This window comes from Rhinoraja longicauda, chromosome 2 (genome assembly GCF_053455715.1).
Source record: "Rhinoraja longicauda isolate Sanriku21f chromosome 2, sRhiLon1.1, whole genome shotgun sequence".
NCBI classification, from domain to species: Eukaryota; Metazoa; Chordata; class Chondrichthyes; order Rajiformes; family Arhynchobatidae; genus Rhinoraja; species Rhinoraja longicauda.
In genome coordinates, this window is record NC_135954.1 from 107,632,418 (window position 1) to 107,651,657 (window position 19,240).

Consider the following 19,240-nt stretch of genomic DNA (forward strand, 5'->3'; position numbering starts at 1 on the left):
TTGTAGGTTCTGGGATTGTTCTTTGGATTAGAGGGTAGCAAATATGAGCCCACCTTTAAGGAAGGAGAGAAAGGAGCAATCCATCAGTTAGCTTATAGCTAGGCTGTGGAAAATGCTGGGATCTATAATTAAGGGTGTAGTAATAACTTCTCAAAGAAAAATAGAGGGCACATTTTTAGAAAAAGGGAAGGCTTAGTGAGAATAAATGAAATTTATTTTGTTGGTGAATCTTTGAAATTCTTTACACTGGCTATGAAAATCCTGTCATTTTGTTCATTCAAAACAAATCGATAGATTTTGTGAGCATTAAGGCAACCATAGGATATGGAGAAAGTACACCAAGGTAGATCAGCCAAGTGCAAAGAGCCATATGATCTACTTTTTCTTGCGTTCCTATAAAATCTTAACTATAAGCTGATGACTTGATGTGGGCAAATAATTATAGGATTCTATGTGTCCCCAATGTCTACACATATTTGGGAGTATGAAGATTAATCTGATTGTCATTCTCGTCAGCAGGTTTTTAATAGGGTGTCTTTGTGTGTGTATATATGGCTTTTGCCTTGGTGCTCTTTTCTCCCCCTACTCTCCTGAATTTTGAAATTTCCATTTCATAATTGATCAGATGAATTAATAAAATCCAACTTAATGTATTGAGATGACTCATTTGTGATAAATCAATCTTATTTAAAGGTGTGACATCATGACACATTGGAAAAAGTTGTCGGTGAACATATCAAATCAATATTTCTAATATGAAGAGTGCTGATTCTGGTCCTGTTATGTTTATTAATCCAAATTCTGAAAATGATAGATGCTACTTGCGTCAGTTTTACTTTTGTATCAAAGTTGCCTTAATAAATTGATTTGTGTTCAGCATTTACAGCAGAACAATACCAGCAACATCAGCAGCAACTAGTACTGATGCAGAAACAACAACTTGCACAGATTCAGCAGCAGCTAGCACATAGTAATTCAGGCTCCAATTCTTCACAGGTAAGTTCTGTTCAGTTAAATACGTTACTTTAAACGCAGTGTAACTTGCAGATGAAGAATTGTTCTTATTTTTAAAAATTAACTTAGAATTATAATCTTGTATTCAAAATCTCATCTTCACATACCAAACAAAAATGATTGTGTTTAACGCAGTGGGTCAAAAGTTGGGTTTTTTAACTCAGCGGGACAAAACTCAGCTCCATCTGAGTTACTCTAGCTTTTTATGTCCATCTTCGGTTTTAACCAGCATCTGCAGTTCCTTCCTACACATGATTGGGTTTAATATCTTTATATAGAAAAACGATATCTTTTGAGACAAATTAGCAAAGATAAAGATATCCAAATATGAGCTTCATGGGGTTTGAGTGATATTTGAAGGAATCGTATCTAATATTGTATAATCTTTAAAATCGTTTTGCAGCAAGTTTAAAGAAGTTGTATATTTTCAAGATTAGGATTGTGGTCACTTTATACTTGGTTACTGATGAAACTGTTTTGACAGGTCCTAAGTTATCATGTAGTTGATAGTGATGGGGCATATATTAATATTTTAGAATATTCTGTGCATGATCATGTACAGGTATGACAGCTAATTTCTGATTATGAGCCAGAAATCATCCAAAACTTATGAAACAGTGCTTGTGGCATTAATGGAAAATGTTTATTTGTTCATTGCAGCAGGGGCTATCCTACAACATCCTGCTGTCGTTTGCAAGAGCTTTGAATGTTAAATTGTTCTTTTTATGTGATTATAATGACTCAGTCCTTCATAAATTTAATAGAAGACAGATAGAAATATTTTTAGAACTATAAATGATTTTCTATTAAAATGTAATTCCATTTTGGTTGTCCACAAGAATATTCCTGGTTGTATAATTTGTTCTCCATTTACGGCAGGGTTCTGTTTCAAAAACATTGGATTCAGTCAGTGCACAATTTGCAGCCTCAGCTTTAATGACATCAGAGCAATTGATGGCATACAAGGCAAAGGAGGAAGTGGTGCTTGGAATCAATGGTGTCCTTCAAGCCTCAGGTATGTTTAATTTTCACAAAATTAAATGTTTTGGGGGGGTAATGATAATGTGATTTTTTTTTAATAGGTGCAAGTGCAATATGTTTCAGAACTGAAAAGCAGAATGTTGAAACTAAATTGTCAGGAATTTGGAAGCTATCCTCACCCTGCACTTTATGCTGCATTGTGCAGTTTTTTTTTATTGGAAATGCAATTACTTGCCATTTATGCAGCACTCAAAATACGAAAACAAATACATTGTTCATTGCTGTCAAAATAATAGAGATTAATTCTTCATTCATTTATTTATACATAAATGGTAAATGGCTTCATGCTAAAGGCAGATGTGTAATTAAATACCTCAAAACATTGTTTTCGAAATTGTCATGTACTGCCACTGACTTTGCATTTGAATGGGTTAAAAACAAGGGCTTGACCAGCAGGCTCATTAATGTATTTGCTCTTTGAATATGAACTGAACATATCACAATTGAATCTTGCCCATTTTTATCATAACTACTCTTAACAGCTTTTATTTACAGCCAGCTAATGGCATGTTTAAATGCCGATGTCATTCATACCTACTGAAGCAAATTATGTCAATTGTAAAGATAAAATTGCTTTCTGGTCTAATGCAGATTTTTAATGATTTCTAAGTTACCCTTAAGAACAGCATACTTTTGTTTCGGTGATGGTATACATTATGTAAAACCTAAATAGTATTTAAATTAGTTTTCCATTCTGAGTGTAGACAGCTCATTTAAAATGAGAGATCAGAAGGACATATAAAATGAAATGCAATATAATTGTGTAGGGTTAATTGAACTTGGGAAGCAAAATTTCCATTTAAAGATTGGAACTGATCTTGATTGAAATAAGTAAACGGGTAACCTGAAGTTGAGATACAGGAATTGCAGTTGCTATTTTATAAAAAGAGACAATGTGCAGGAATAACTCAGTGGGTCAGGCAGCCTATCTGGAGAATATGGATAGGTGACTTTTTGGATCGAGACCCTTCAGACAGAATTTGATCATTATATTGAAAAGATGCTTTGTAGTTGTGACCTGCTCTAAAAATGTGGATGATATTTTATCCGCCTGGGAAAATATTGGAGATAATTATTGATAAATTCTCTAAGAATATGAACATCTTTACTCTGAGAGCAGCTTAATTTTTAAACCTTTCCGAGCATTATCAATGCTGAAATATAACAACATAAAAAATGTGAATGGGTCATTGTCATGTCATTTGCATCTATTTTCTTACTTTCTGTGGCATTAGTGCCTTTAGTGTGCAATGAAATATGAACTTGTGGGCCATGATGCCTTAACAAATGCAAACAGACTTCAACATATGACATTAATTTAACTTTTTATTAGTAGTTATTTTAGTTGTTTCTTGTCTGACTCAATCAAGTGTTCTAATTCTATTTTTTGTTTTAACTTCCACAGGATCGTACAAGGGCTTACACCTCACTAGTACCATGCCAACGGCACTTGTACAAACCAGTCAATCATCATCATCATCAGCAGGTTCAGCCTTACTGCCATCCTGCAGCAACACACAGACAACGACATCGCACACAGCACTGAGTCACCACGGAAATACTACGAACTCAAGTCCTCAGGTTTTGCTTGGCAACAGCCTTCGTATCGGTGTACCCAGCTCAGTATCTGCTGTCAATTCTGTCACCAGTCTGAATGCTCGACATATACCACGGACTTTAAATACTGTTCCAACAGCTGCCTTAAAGCTGGCTTCAGCAGCAAATTGTCAGGTGCCCAAGGTTGCAGGCTCCACCTCCATGGACGGAGTACCAAGGTAAACTCCGTTCTCAAATTGTTTTGTATTATAGAGAAAATGCCAGTTCCGTTGACTACCTTAACTTTTTTTTTCAAATTAATTGTGGCATTTTACATTCCTTATTTGGTTTACGTTGGCTCAAAGTATTGTTCTTGCAGCTCGTTTCCTTGTGTGCTGTAGTAAAGATAGATTGTTTGGAAGATTACTTTATTCATTCAAGCAGTCTCTGACTAATGAATGGATTTATGCCCAAATCTTATAGCATGGGGAGAAGATTTGGGGTATGAAACCAAAGGGGTTTATTAAAGATGTGAAAGTCTAAGAATCTTCAATTACAGTAATTCCTTGATATTTATAAATGTTCAATTTTCCCCATTTTTCCTTGAAGTAATTACCAGTAATGCAACCCTTTCTTGAATTGAAGTTTTTAAAAACATTTTCCTGGTATTTTACCTCTTGGAGGATTTCTGTTGTTACACTTTCAGCCTGTCACCCACTTGCAGCAGTTTTAGACCACAAAAACTGTACCCGCCACAGAAATTGATCTGGGGGCCAAATAATAGAGTCATAGAGTGAAACAGTGTGGAAACAGGCCCTTCGGCCCAACTCGCCCACACTGGCCAACAATGTCCCAGCTACACGAGTCCCACTTGCCTGCACTTGGTCCATATTCCTCCAAACCTGTCCTATCCATGTACCTGTCTAACTGTTTCTTAAACAATGGGTAATTCCAGCCTCAACTACCTCCTCTGGGAGTTTGTTCCATACACCCACTACCATTTGTGTGAAAAGGTTACTCCTTGGATCCCTATTAAATCTTTTCCCCTTCACCTTGAACCTATGTCCCCTGGTCCTCGTTTCTATTGTTGGAAACATTTCCATTGTAATGCCTACATCAGAGTTTCAAAATCAGTATCGTAATGTATAACATTTCAAAAGCCAAAAGTCATTGTTTAAAATGAACATTAATTTGTTAAATTGGTTAAAAAGGCGTGAATGGCAAAATGTCCATAGAAAATATTTGGACAAGTCCATGGTTTTAGTCGTATCTGATTAGAATGGGAAATAAGACAAGTTCATATGTAAAGCCTCTTTTGAGTTACCCACGATAATCTTTATTTGTAGCAATGAGATATCTCCAGATTATCTGAAAGACAACTATAGAGTAATTTATCTGACTTTATTAATTTGGTAACTCAAGACAAATGAATAAGACAGAGCAGCAATAAAGCAATTCAATACTTCAAACCAAGAAAGCTGCATCTGTTTGGTACACCTTGATGTAGCTTGTTTAAATATTATGCTTGTAGGAAATTATGTTTGTTGTCTTTGGAAGTTGTACTTGTGCAAATAGTTTATCCTCTACAGGAAGGAATGTAATTTGCTTATTGCATCATCTTTCTTATGTCCCTTTCAAAGCACTATTTGCAGTAAATAACATGACATGACTTAGTATTCGGAGTATTTGTAATCATGCAAAAAATACATTCTCAGGAGTATTTTCCCTCCTCTTCTGCCATTCCCAAAACATTTTTGCATAGCTTATTTTTGTGTGGAAATTGAATCAGGTTTATAGAATGATAAAGAGCTCCAACTGTCAGTTGTAATGACATGACTCTTAATCAGTACCTTTTTTTCCACAATGGCAAAGGTCAGTGTGCACATGAAAAGTATGGTTTAGGAAGCTATTGGGCCCAAAAGTATATTGCCACCAAGACTCCCCATTCAAGAGAATTAAAAACTTATTCCCACTCTGGTTCTGAAAATATTAATATTGGTCATAATTCTTTAATGGTTTTAATTTTTCTATGAAGGGTACTGATGATGACTCACGCTTTAAACATCACACCTGCAGGAAGTGTCTCTCCATAAACACGTCATTGGCTCTGCAATTCATAGCGCCATAGAGACGTGATGTTGCCACCCAGAAGGTGAAATAGGAGTCATAAATGGAGACTTTACTACAGCACATCGGGAAACTTTAAGGGTAGGAGCAGGAGGTTGGGAGGCAAGTAAAGTGTTTTTGTTTTTTTAATATTTTTTTTAAGTGAGCAGTTGGATCATTTCCCCTTTTCAGAAGGAAAAGTTTATTTACACTTTTAAATCTTTACGATTATCATAGCTTCAGAAATATATTTTGACATGAAAGTCCATTTAAATTTGTAGCTCTTTTTGGAATTTTGAAGACAATGGTTCAGTAAGTCTTATTTTCTATTTTAGTATTAAATAATGATAGTAAAGAAACAATCTTTATGCGTGGTTCTAGTTGCCATCAATGTTCCTACCTCTTGTGCAGATGATTATAAAAATAAAAATACTATTTTAGTCTTGTATTGCTTCAGGACAAAACAGGGTAGTTCTTAAATAAAATATCAATATCAATGAAAACCTATTTTTTTAATGTATATATCATGTGGTTAGCAATAAGTTTTTCAAACATGCATCCTTTTATCTAAATTTGAAAAAAAAATTGATATTTGCTGTATCCAAAGTAGAACACAATCAAAATTTCTCCCAGAGGCTACTTAGAAAGAACAATTGTCTCCACTCTGTGTATGCTTTCTTGGATTCCTTCATTAATAAAGAATATAACAAATAAGTAGCATAGGAAATGCTATGAGCAGGAAGTAGCATAGGAAATGCCATAGGAGCTCTTAAGGATAGTGGAGTCGGGGTATGGGGAGAAGGCAGGAACGGGGTAGTGATTGAGAATGATCAGCCATGATCACATTGAATGGTGGTGCTGGCTTGAAGGGCCGAATGGCCTCCTCCTGCACCTATTGTCTATTGAAATTACAGAATTAAAATGTGTACAAGTGAAAATCTAGTCAAAAGCAGAATGGATACAAAATACCAGTAAAGGTTACACTAGAGGCACTATTCATGTACAAATCAATAGACCACAGTATAGTTGTTGGATGGTTATTATATAATTCTCCCTTGATATCGGCAGTTATTCAGTCCATACTCAGATTGATCAGTGGAGACCATGGATGAATTTAATATTTCAACATGATCCTTTTTCATTTACTATTGTTTCAAAGAGATTTTAATCTTAATGTTTATTGGTCAATTATTTAGCTATGTCATGATGTAATTTTTGAGGATTTAATAACACAATTAGTGTTGAAAGGATCCAACAGCAAGTAGATTTTAAGTAGATTTTAAATACGTTGTGATGTAGCAGTTCAGATTTTGTTAATTATTCAGATTTTATTACGTATCGCATATGTGATCAGGAGCAAGAGTATGTCATCTAGTCCTTTTAAACTGTTCTGCCAGACATTTGGATCAGGTTGATCTATCGTAGCACAATTTCCTTGCTCTCTCCATATCTGTGAAATAATAATCATTGATTTTGTTTTGGATGAATTCAGTGACTGAAGCTGCACAGCCCCCCATAGATTCCAAAGGTTCACCAGCCTCTCAGCAGATTTCTCCTCCTCTCAATCCTAAATGAGTTACTCCATATTCTGAGGGTGACTGCTAATTCTTTGCACCTCAGTTCCAGAATCCACCCTGTCAAACTCTAATGAATTTTGTATGTTTCATTGAGATCCTGTCATATTATTTGAAACTCTAGAGTCTACAGACATGGTCTACAGACATATACAATTCCACCACCCCAGGAGTTCATCTATCCTGTCTTTAATTAACTTGGAATAGATTCTTAGTGCAGTTCCTTTGGTTTCTGCGCTGCTGAGTCCAGTTTACATAGATATATCCAAGTCTTCAGTTTTCACGATGGCCAATAATTTAGTATAGTGTTATTGATAAAACAGAGCATGTTGTAATAATTAGTTACACTTCAAGATAGCTAGGAGAGAAAATCCATCTATCACTCAAGATCAGGCACCACCTGTGAAGAGTTGCATGAAAACCCCTCTGGAGAGAAAAAAGCAGACTGCTGAAGGAACTCAGTGGACCGAGCAGTTTCAGGTTGAGAGAATCTTCAGGTTGAGCCGTGTTGCAGGGTCCAGGTCCAAAATGGTGACAATTTATTTTTCCCCAACCATGCTGCTCAACCCCCTGAATTTATTGCTCCAGATATTAGCATCTGCGGTCTTGTATGTTTCCCACTGAAGAAACCCAAAATGGATGGGAAGATTTTCCAATGAATATAGCCAGATTAGTTACAAAACATAGCATTTAAGCCAATGCGCAGATTGCTTCAGAGCATTTGGCACAAATAAAGAAGATCTTTACACTTCTTTCTCGATTTAACTTGAAAAGCAAAATATGGTAATCTAGGGAAAACCCCTGTAAATAGGGCACATACCTTGAATGTATTCCATATAGGGATAAACAATGATCTGCCGTCTGGGTCCAAATCCTAATCGAAAATCATCCTAAACAAATGTTGATTTAAAAAAAAATTATTTGAGACTAAAGTAGCGGGTAATTCATTGAAATGGGTAGAAGATTTGCTATTCAGTAATGTGAATACATTGTGGAACCTATGGTTCATTTGCAAACAAAGTAATGTCTGGCCAGCTTAATCATGAAGGGGCTTGAATGGGAATTAAGTACACTTGTGTAGGTGCCCATTAGATACAGATTGGGGACATTGGGAGATAAGGGATATTATAATTGTACAGTTGGTAAAGCAACTGCCTTGCAGCACCAGAGACACGGGATCACTCTTGACTTCAAATGCTGACTGTGTGGAGTTTGAAAGTTCTCCCTGTGACTATGTGGGTTTCCTCTGAGTGTTCCGATTTCCTCCCACGTGCCAAGGCCAAGTGGGTTTATAGTTCATTGGCCCTGTTCTTTTAATTAAATGCTCCTAATTTAGGGAGTGGATGAGAAAGTGGGATAACAGAACTAGTGTGAACGGGTGATGGATAGTCAGCATGGGTTGAAGGACCTGTTTCCATATCAACTAAGTGAATTATTGCTAACAATGTCAATGGGGAAAAAAACATTTCAAGAAAACGGATTACTGTTCAATCAATTTTTGCTGTTAAGATTTTTAGTTTGCAAACATTTTTTAAAAATTGAACTTGGAGCAGCAACTAACGATGTGTATTTCTCTTCTCCAGGGAAAACCATGACACTGAAAAGCCAGCACTAAACAGTATAGCAGACAATACAGTGGCAATGGAAGTAACGTAGTGTCCACAAAGACGGCTGCAGCCTTGGGAACTCGTTTAAGTGCTATGCATCAATAGCGTTTGTGAATGCAAGGGATGGCAGAATGCAGCACATTGCGTTTCCATGGCAGCTCTGGGGACTTGATGGCAATGCACATCTCATGCTTTTTTGTTACTGTTGTTAATAGGAATTGACATCTGTAAATTATGATACAGCAATTATCTGTACAGTACTACATATTTGTAATACACTTGTATATATGTTACTTGAATACTGAACTGTTCATTCGTGATGCTTTGCACTTGAAAGAAAAACAAAATTGCAACCAGTAAGAGTGTGAGATGTGAGAGATCTATAGAGATGAAGTGTCATCACATCATGTGCATGGTGCGGAACCTGCTGTTTTATCTATTTATTGTGCTGTGTTTACAGTTTTGTACACTGTACCTTCATTGGTTCCTGTGCTGTAGTAAATGTGTTAGGTAGCTGTGGACTCCTTGGTATTTTGTAAATGGTGAACATACTTGGTTCCCCTCTGGGTCCCTGAGTTTCTGTGTATCATGTAAAAATGGTGACATACATACAGATTTGAAAATTAAGGCATCGGTTTGTAAATGGGGATGGAACTACTTCATGGAGACATAGGGATCTTCCACTTATATTTGTTCTAACGCAAGTAACAAGCTGGAAATGAAGTCACACTTTTTTTCAGAAGCAGAGAAGCTTCTGCAAAATTATTTTAGCACTAATTATTTTCTATGCTGCTTAGATTTTTTTGCTCATTTGAGTTTAAACAAATTGAACCTCCTTCAAACAAATCTGAGCTGTATCAGAGTTTCCCTTGCTTTTTCATATTTTGTTCATCATTTTATTTTTGTATCTGTTCAAGTTGTAAATTTCTTGATTTTTGTGCTCCTGTACACACACACAGACTTCATTCTTCACTTGTTCATGTCAAAAAAGAGAAGAAACAAAAAAGAGATAAGGGAGATGAATGCAGTAGTTGCTGTACGTGTATCATCATTCCAGTTTCTGAAACAGCCAGCTTTTACTTTCAGATTCTTGTGAAGGCTGTAAGGCCAGAACCACGATATCGGGTGCCTTCCTTTGGAAATAATAGACCTCTCTTCTGTGAAGAGATTGGTACTTAACAGACTACTACTAGTGCTTTGTCAGTACCTGAGTCTGAATGCCCATTCCAATGGCATAATTTATCCTCAAGGTTTTTAATCCCACCTGGAATTGTGACAGAACTCTCACAAAATAAACCCAGGGCATTACATGTTAACCAACAGCTGTGTTTTTTTTTAAATTTTGTATCGTGTGTTGGAGTTATTTTTCTTGCTACATTAGAAAGAAAAGTAATTTGTGTATTTACAGTATTTTGTAATTGAAGCATTATGAAATGTGAGCTCTCACCATTTTACCATGCTGGTAAGTTAGATTTAAAATCTGGGGGGAAATTATGTGGCTGGTAATGCATTGAGGAGGTAACTTATTGGACCACTTCATAAATAACTTAAGTTTATAGCATACATCTTTTTCAAGACCTAATGCTTATATTGAAAAAAAAGTAAATTGATCCTTGTTGAATTTCAGTAATTACTTTGTTCTGCTTATTTTCATTTTACTACTTTATTGAATTGCACAATTAGATCATTGGAAAATAATTGCCTCTTAGTCATTACTTTTTTAGACCAGTGTAGCAATGAAAACATTGTTCCTCCGATGTGAAGCAACCACTTACAAATACGTTATTGCTGTCTTTCTGACGATTCATTATTTAGAGACATCTTTCCTTTTGAGAAACTTGTGATTTGGTGCTTCCATCTTGGTGCGATAACTTTTATTAATACACGGGTAATTTAGCTTTAATTTCCTTGCCCGAAAACAATAGTTCTCATGGTACTGTTAGTCTACAGCACTTCACAATTGATGGCTCGGAATTTTTTTTTAAATTGGGTTTTTGCATTATTAATATCGGTGAGACCCAGTGGAGGCAAGACAACCGCATTGTCAAGCACTTGTGTTCTGTCTGCAGTGCCATCTTGAAAGCCGTTTCAGTTGCCCTTCCCATTCCGTATCAGCCCGTCATCTGGCCTTTTCTACTGCCTGGGTGAGGCCAACATAAACTACCTTGTATTCCATCTGGGCAGTCATAACATTGAATTTTCCAGTTTCATAAACCACATCACAGTGGCGCAGCTGGTGGAGCTGCTGCCTTCTAGCGCCAGAGACCCTGGTTCGATCCAAAACTCGGGTACTTTCTTTGAAGTTTGCACACTCCCTGTGACCACGTGGGTAGCCTGTGGGTACTCCGCTTTCTTCCGACGTCCCAAAGGTGTACAGGTTTGTAGGTTAATTTGCATCTGTAAATAGCCCTTGGAGTGCAGAGAGGACGCAAAAGTGGGATAACAACTAGTGTGAACAGGTGATCGATTGTCGCCATGGACTTGATGGGTTGAAGGGCCTGACTCCATGCTGTAACTTTTACTCAATCAAAAACCTTCCTGTGTTCCTTTCTCCATTTGATCCACCCAGGTTCTCTCATTGCCGCACTCCCTGCCACACTGTATTACAAAACTTCACCCTCATACTCAGTTTATTTCTCCTCTCCCACCTGGTTCCTTCGACCTATTAACCGTACACTCAACACAGGATCGCCTGTTTCCCCCTATTGTTCCTGTCTGTCCATCATCCCTCCTTTATCTAGTTCCACTTATCACCTTCCTTAATCGATTCAAAATTGTGCAGCCCTTTGTCTCCATATCATTTACCAACCTCCGTCTCTACCTCCACCCACCCACCTCACTACCAGCACCATCTGCCCACATCTCCGTCCTCGCCTAATTCCACTATTACCTGCTGGCTTCTGCCTCGCCCCTTCCCCTCGCCTCTTTACACTGGCTGTCTCCACTCAGTCCTGATGCACAGTTTTAAACCGCAATGTCAACGATTGCTTTGTCTCCACAGATGCTGCTGATCTTCTGAGTTTCTCCAGCAATTATTTTGCTCCAGAATCCAGCATCTGCAGTAACACTTTATTTTTTAATTATTATTTGCCATATTTTTTTTTCAAATTGGGTCTTGCTAAAAGGAGCAAAAATGATCAGATATTCAGCAGCTCGGTTATTGATACTAGCTCTACAAATATTTGCTTGAATTATTATAGAAATGTCCTTACATTTCATTGTTCAAGATACTATTCATTTTGGTTTCCAATATTGCTCAAATTTGAAAGAGATGAAATATTTCCCAGTATATTAACTCAGCCCTTTAAATAATTATAGCCAAATTTATATTGTTCTCCAAATGCAGAAACTCTGGGTCGAGCTGTATAGTTTTCAATAATGGGTCACAATAGAATGCACATTTTACTTTATTTAGAGATATTTAAAAGACCATTCCTTTTGATAACCATTTAATTTTTCCTTTGTAAAGTCATCATCATACAGCATGGCAACAGGCCCTTTGGCCCAACTTCCCCATGCTGACCAAGATGCCACATCTACAAGAAAAACATCTGCCCACATTTGGCCCATATTTCTTCAAATCATTGCTATCCATGTACCTGTTCAAATGTCTTTTAAATGTGATAATGCCTGCCTCAACTACCTCCTCTGGAAGCTTGTTCCATATATCCTCCACTCCCTGAGTGAAAAAGTTGCCCTTAAGGGTTCCTATTAAATCTTTCCCCTTTCTCACCTTAAACCAATGTCCTCTTGTTCTTCATTCCCCTATGGGTAAAAGACTATTCCCCTCTTGACTTGAACACCTCTAAGATCATCCTTCAGCCTCCTGCGCTCCACGGATTAAAGTCCTAACCTAGCCAACCTCTCCCTATAGCTTAGGCCCTCTAGGCCTGGCAACATCCTCATAAATCTTTTCTGCACCCTTTCCAGCTTAACATCTTCCCTTTAGCACAATACTCCAAATGCAGCTTCACCAACATCTTGAACAACTGTTAACGGAACATCTCAACTTCTGTACTTAAGACCCTGACTGATGAAGTCCAATGTACCGAAAACCATCTTGACCAAGCTGTCTACCTGTGACACCATGTACAAGGAACTATGTTCCTTCACTCCTAGATCCCCATGCACTACAACACTCCCCAGGCTCCTGCCATTCACTGTAAAGATCCTGCCTTGGTTTGCCTTCTCACATGCAACACCTCGCATTTATCTATATATTAAACTCCATTAACCATTCCTCAGCCCACTTGCCCAACTGATCAAGATCCTGCTGTCATTTTTGATAACCATCTTTATTATCTACAATGCCACCCGCATTAATGTCATCTGCAAACTTACTAACCATGCCTTCTACATTCTCATCCAAATCGTTGTTATAAACCGCAAACAGCAATGGACAGCACCGATCCCTGAGGCACACCACCAGTCACATGCCTTCAGTTTGAAAATCTAACTTCCACCATCACCTTCTGCTTCCTACCATGAAGCCAATTTTCTATCCAGTCGGCTAGCTCTCCCTGGATTACATTTCATCAGTTTAGTTTAAAGACACAGCTCATTCGGCCAACCAAGTCCGCACCTATCACCGATCCCTGCGCACTAACACTATTCCACACACCCTAGGGACAATTTACATTTATACCAAGCAAATTCGCCTACAAACCTGTATGTCTTTGGAGTGTGGGACGAAACCAGAACTTCCCAGAGAAAACCCACGGGGAGAATGTATAAACTCCGTACAGGTGACACCCGTGGTTAGGATCGAACCCGGGTCTCTGGCGCTGTAAGGCAGCAACTACCACTACAGTATTTGTCGTCTAATTTTCAGCTGGTGAATCTGCTTCCATCCTTTCAGGCATTACAGCTAACTGCCGGAAAAAGATTACCTTCCTGGTAACTTCTGTTATTTGCTGATTCCTTTTAAAGTTGGAATCCTCTGGCAACTGATGTTTTTGTAATTGGGATCTCTTTCTCGTTTATCAAAATTCAAGATTTTGATTGCATAACCTGTCCAAAGAAAACCAATTCCAATTTGTTCTAGTTTTTCCACCAAAGTATTTCATTACTGATATATATAAATCTTATTTGAATTTTAGCAAAAGTCTAAATATTTTTCCTGTGGTGAATTAACCAGAGAACTGCAGTTAGGGCCTTATCAGTGTTCCTTCTGAATTTATCCTGGCCACCTTAAAAAAAAAAAAGAATCTCCTTTAAAATTGTATGAGTTTAGTTTATTTCTTGCTCTTCATATCGAATTGGGTTACTTCATATTGTATTAAATTTCATCTGAAGAAAGGTTCCCAACCTCAGTCACTCCATTTCCCTCCACAGATGTTGCCCAGCCTGCTGAGTTTCTCCAGCACTTTGTTTTTTTGCTCAAGAGTTCATCTGCAGTCTCTTACATCTCCATTAAATTTCATCTACTGGCCACTGTCCATTTAGCCATGATCTAACTCCTTGAAATGTTCCCCATTCTCCCTTCCAAAAAATGACGTCTAATGTACCCAAGTTCCTGATCATTAATGGATCAAAGCTGGCATTTGTTCCAAATCAGATATCTGGTGCAAAACATCACAACATTTTCTGCTAGTCTGAACAATGTCCATCACGACTGCTTTCGCCAATTTCATTTATATGCATTTGTGGCTCTTACGGTTAAGGTGGCGCAGCGGTAGAGTTGCTGCCTTACAGCGAATGCAGCGCCGGAGACTCAGGTTCGATCCCGACTACGGGCGCTGTCTGTACGGAGTTTGTATGTTCTCCCCGTGACCTTCGTGGGTTTTCTCCGAGAACTTCACACTCCAAAGACGTACAGGTTTGTAGGTTAATTGACTGGGTAAATGTAAAAATTGTCCCTATTGTGTGTAGGGTAGTATCAATGTGCGGGGATCGCTGGGCGGCGCGGATTCGAAGAGCCTGTTTCCGTGCTGTATCTCTAAATCTAAATCTAAACCTCATGGGATTCACATTTAATGTTAGTTCTCTGGTAAGGTGCTAATCATTTGAAAATCTACGTATACATAAACCAAACTACTTTGATTCAAACTCTTCATTATTCATCAAGGAACAGGTTTGTTAAATTTTTACCCTTCTCAAATTACTTTATCCATGTATTTTTTCCCCCCTAAGAAATTTTGTGTCCTTAAAACTTGAGGTTTTCCTTGAAAATCTTGAGGTTTTGATGTTGAACTGTCTCGTCTATTTTTTAGGCTTTTCCCTGTGTCTAAAACAGGGTGTGGTAGATGCAATTTCTTGGCACAATTGCCACTTTCTAATGATTAGAATGGAAACTGAAGTCCATCCTTCTGAATACTATGACTTTGAGTGTTGCCAACAAATGTTTTTTTTAATCTCTGCCTTTGTATCAACCCTTTGGCGCACATTTCTCTCGTGTTCACCCAGCACCTCGTTTTTTTTAGATCCTTGTGGACCTGATCCTTTTTGATGTAAAAAATAATTTCGTTAGTTTTCCGTCCTCGACTTTTTTATTTCCTGGATTCAGTTCGGCTTTAGTATACTTCTTAGTTTGCCACAAAAGTAATGGACTTAACATCAGAAGCTTTTTCATTTTAACATCGTGAATCAACCATCAAGAAGGCTCTAATTTTAGGTCCCATTAACTCAGGGTGATATTTTCTGGATCTAGCCTATTTCATATTGGAATAACTCCCTTTGTCATCAACATCTTTTGATCTTTCAAAAAATATAAACTGCTGGAGAAACTCAGTGGATGAGGCAGCATATCTGAAACATCATGATACCTTTGATTTTAGTTCAGCATGGAGGCATCCTTCCTTGGCACTCAAATTAACCCTATTCCTCAGTATTTTGTAGGGTTATCTTGTCCTTGTCTACAATTCCCAAATGTGATCTCAGTAAGGCAAGCTCCATGAGTCTATCTATCCAGGTACAGTGGCACAGGAGTAGAGAGAGTTGCTACCGCACAGCCCAAGAGACTTGGTTTCATCCTGACAACGGGTGTGCTGTCTGTGGAGTTTGCATGTTCTCCCTGTGACCGGGCGGGTTTTCATATCATATCATATCATATCATATATATACAGCCAGAAACAGGCCTTTTCGGCCCACCAAGTCCGTGCCGCCCAGCGATCCCCACACATTAACACATCCTACACCCACTAGGGACAATTTTTACATTTACCCAGCCAATTAACCTACATACCTGTACGTCTTTGGAGTGTGGGAGGAAACCGAAGATCTCGGAGAAAACCCACGCAGGTCACGGGGAGAACGGTTTCTACCCACATTACAAAGACGTACGAATTTGTAGGCTAATTGGCTTCAGTAAATTGCCCCAAGTGGTGTGTAGGATAGAAGGAGTACAAGAGTGATTGCTGGTCGGCACGGACGCAGTGGGCCAAAAGGCCTGGTTCCACGCTGCATTTCTGAACTAAACTATATTTTCGCAGAACCACATCCCAGTATTGTCTTGGGAGTTGGGAACCTATGATTTTAAAATATATATATATATTCAGGAATTGCTACTTCCCTCACCGGCTCTTGAAACTAGGAATGTTCTAATCTACATTGATCCCAACATGGCTATTTCTATTACTCATCCCCACTCAATTCAAACAAAAATTCTGGATTTATGCAGTGATGATACTTTATTCTACAGCTGGGGTTTCATGCCACAAATTAATGATAATTTAATCTGTGGTGACTTCATTAGGGAAGTTGCTCTTCTCTCTCAAGTGCACTCATTTACACAATTGTCCTGTGTTGTCTTGTGGACTGTACACTTTTGTCTCTGGTACTAAAAATGGGTTTTAGCATTTATCCAAAGGATTTCAGCACTGCTCTCTTTTTCCTATCCAGTTGAATACTTGGTGATTTATATTTGGGCTTTCAACAGATAAGAATGTCCCACTGTAAAGGCAAAACGGAAATCAACAGAGCTAAAAATCGATTTTTTTTAATAAGCAATGAATGCTACTGTTAAATGAGACATGGCAAGGCTTGATCTTCTTTTTCAGTTGGGCGTAAAAGATCATAGCACTTACCAAATTGCTGCCATGGTTTTACTTTGTTGTGGCCCATGTTTATCACTAAAATCTATACCACACCATTTTTTCATTCCCCTTTATTTGTGGAGGCTTTGCAGGGTGACTTGACTTTGATTCTACCTTATGGCAATGAGTAAGTTTCAAATTCATTTTTCAAATTCATAATTCATTGATTGAAAAAAAAAATGATTTGGGACGTACTGAAGATGTGAAAGGTGCTGTATAAATGTGATTTTTTTTTTAGACATCACACTTGCAGCAGTGAAGAAATTTAATGGAGGTGCACGAGGCCAGGGAGAAAAGGTGTGTTGCAAAGGTTAGAATTTAGCATGCTGATGAATATTGAGGCTACGGAGAGATTTTTTGCGAGAAAATTAGAATCTTCAGTTGGTGCCTTTTTAGGATGGGCGAGCAATACAGAGTAATTCATGCAGAATTGGTTTGTCAGGATTAGGTGTGGAATGAAATCATTAACTGCAGCCGCACAGCTGAAATCCAGGTACTTCACATATCCACCTTGATTCTATACCTCTTAATATCTCCAGTTTAAAATATAAATCTCAGATTTCAAATAAATTCAAGCTCTGACATCAAAAGTAGATCAAAATTTCTGCTACCCTTTGAGAATCTTCACCGAATAGCCGAACACTAATGTTCAGGGTATTGCTCCCAGTTCTAGATCCCTACAAGCATAGTTTCTTTATCCCATCAGTTCACCTGATTGTCTTAACAATCTGGATCAAATCACACCCTGAAATTCCTGGGAACAGAAACCCGTGCAATCAATCCAGAAGGACAGTCTCACCACAAAATGTCAACTGTCCCTTTTCCACCACTGTTGTCTGACCCACTGAGTTCCTTCAGCACTTTGTTTTTGCTCCAGAGTCCAGCATCCCCAGTTGGACCCCAGTTATTTACAATATATATTAACGATTTAGACGAGGGAATTAAATGTGACATCTCCCAAGTTTGGGGATGACACAAAGCTGGGTGGCAGTGTGAGCTGCGAGGAGGATGCAGGGTGACTTGGATAGGTTGGGTGAGTGGGCAGATGCATGGCAGATAGAAACATAGGTGCAGGAGTAGGCCATTCGGCCCTTCAAGCCAGCACGGCACTGCCATTCAATATGATTGTGGCTGATCATTCTAAAATCAGTACCCCGTTCCTCCTTTTTCCCCCATATCCCTTGAATCTAGCCCGAAGAGCTAAATCTCTCTCTTGAAAACAGTTCTCAAACAGTGGCCAAAAGCACAAAAGTGTCTCCAGTCATCGAAGGATGAAGACTGGCGGATGATTAACTACTGCCCCTGCAGTTGCCACAAAACCACATCTCTTTCAATGGGTGAGGCCGCTGCTTATTCATATACTTCCACCATTCCCAGAGGCACAAGCAACACGATACAAAGCGCTGCCCTTCCACTTACCCTCTGGCACACTCTTGATGAGCTCCTCCATTTTCTTCTGCTTCAGTGTGTCCACCACATCAGCCAGGCTGCCTTTGCGTCTCTCCGGGGTCCCCAGCACTGTGCTGGCCCCCGACTCGATGCCCTGTCGGGCCCCTTCAGCCTTCAGAGGTGAGGTAGATGAGTTGTGTGCAGGGAACAGAGAGGTCGATTTGTTGTCCTCATGATCCGGTGTGTCGTGGATGCAGTAGATTGTGGATAACATTATCCACTTTGGTGGCAAGAACAGGAAGGCAGATTATTATCTGAAAGGTGTCAGATTAAGAAATGGGGAAGTGCAACGAGACCTGGGTATGCTTGTACATCAGTCACTGAAAGTAAGCATGCAGGTACAGCAGGCAGTGAAGAAAGCTAATGGCATGTTGGCCTTCATTGCGAGAGGATTTGAGTTTAGGAGCAAGGAGGTCCTACTGCAGTTGTACAGGGCCCTGGTGAGACCGCACCTGGAGTATTGTGTGCAGTTTTGGTCTCCTAATTTGAGGAAGGACATTATTGCTATTGAGGGAGTGCAGTGTAGGTTCACCAGGTTAATTCCCGGGATGGCGGGACTGACATATGATGAAAGAATGGGTCGACTGGGCTTGTATTCACTGGAATTTAGAAGGATGAGTGGAGATCTTATAGAAACATAAAATTCTTAAAGGATTAGACAGGGTAGATGCAGGAAAAATGTTCCCGATGTTGGGGGAGTCCAGAACCAGGGGTCGCAGTTTAAGAATAAGGGGTAGGCCATTTAGGACTGAGATGAGGAAAAACTTTTTCACCCAGAGAGTTGTGAAACTGTGGAATTCTCTGCCACAGAAGGCAGTGGAGGCCGATTCACTGGATGTTTTCAAGAGTGAGTTACATTTAGCTCCTAGGGCTAACGGGA

The 19,240-nt window shown here is 38.8% G+C and overlaps 2 protein-coding genes across 6 annotated transcripts in view; both read left to right on the plus strand.

Moving 5' to 3' along the window:
• Positions 1 to 10,484, plus strand: part of LOC144608130 (enhancer of polycomb homolog 1-like) — a 174,988-nt gene extending 164,504 nt beyond the window's left edge. For 3 of the 5 annotated variants that reach the window (XM_078425538.1, XM_078425514.1, XM_078425547.1), the window contains 4 exons: positions 878 to 996; positions 1,894 to 2,029; positions 3,461 to 3,830; positions 8,855 to 10,484. In XM_078425538.1, coding sequence (XP_078281664.1) covers positions 878 to 996; positions 1,894 to 2,029; positions 3,461 to 3,830; positions 8,855 to 8,927 — 698 coding nt within the window. In that variant the 3' untranslated portion in view covers positions 8,928 to 10,484. Of the gene's footprint in view, positions 1 to 877; positions 997 to 1,893; positions 2,030 to 3,460; positions 3,831 to 5,626; positions 5,821 to 8,854 lie in introns of those variants that run through there. The other 2 variants (XR_013549169.1, XM_078425524.1) reach the window with 2 other exon arrangements.
• The window catches only part of LOC144608118 (kinesin-1 heavy chain), a 331,882-nt gene that overhangs the window by 60,385 nt on the left and 252,257 nt on the right, over positions 1 to 19,240 (plus strand). The gene's annotated exons all lie outside the window — the stretch shown is intronic.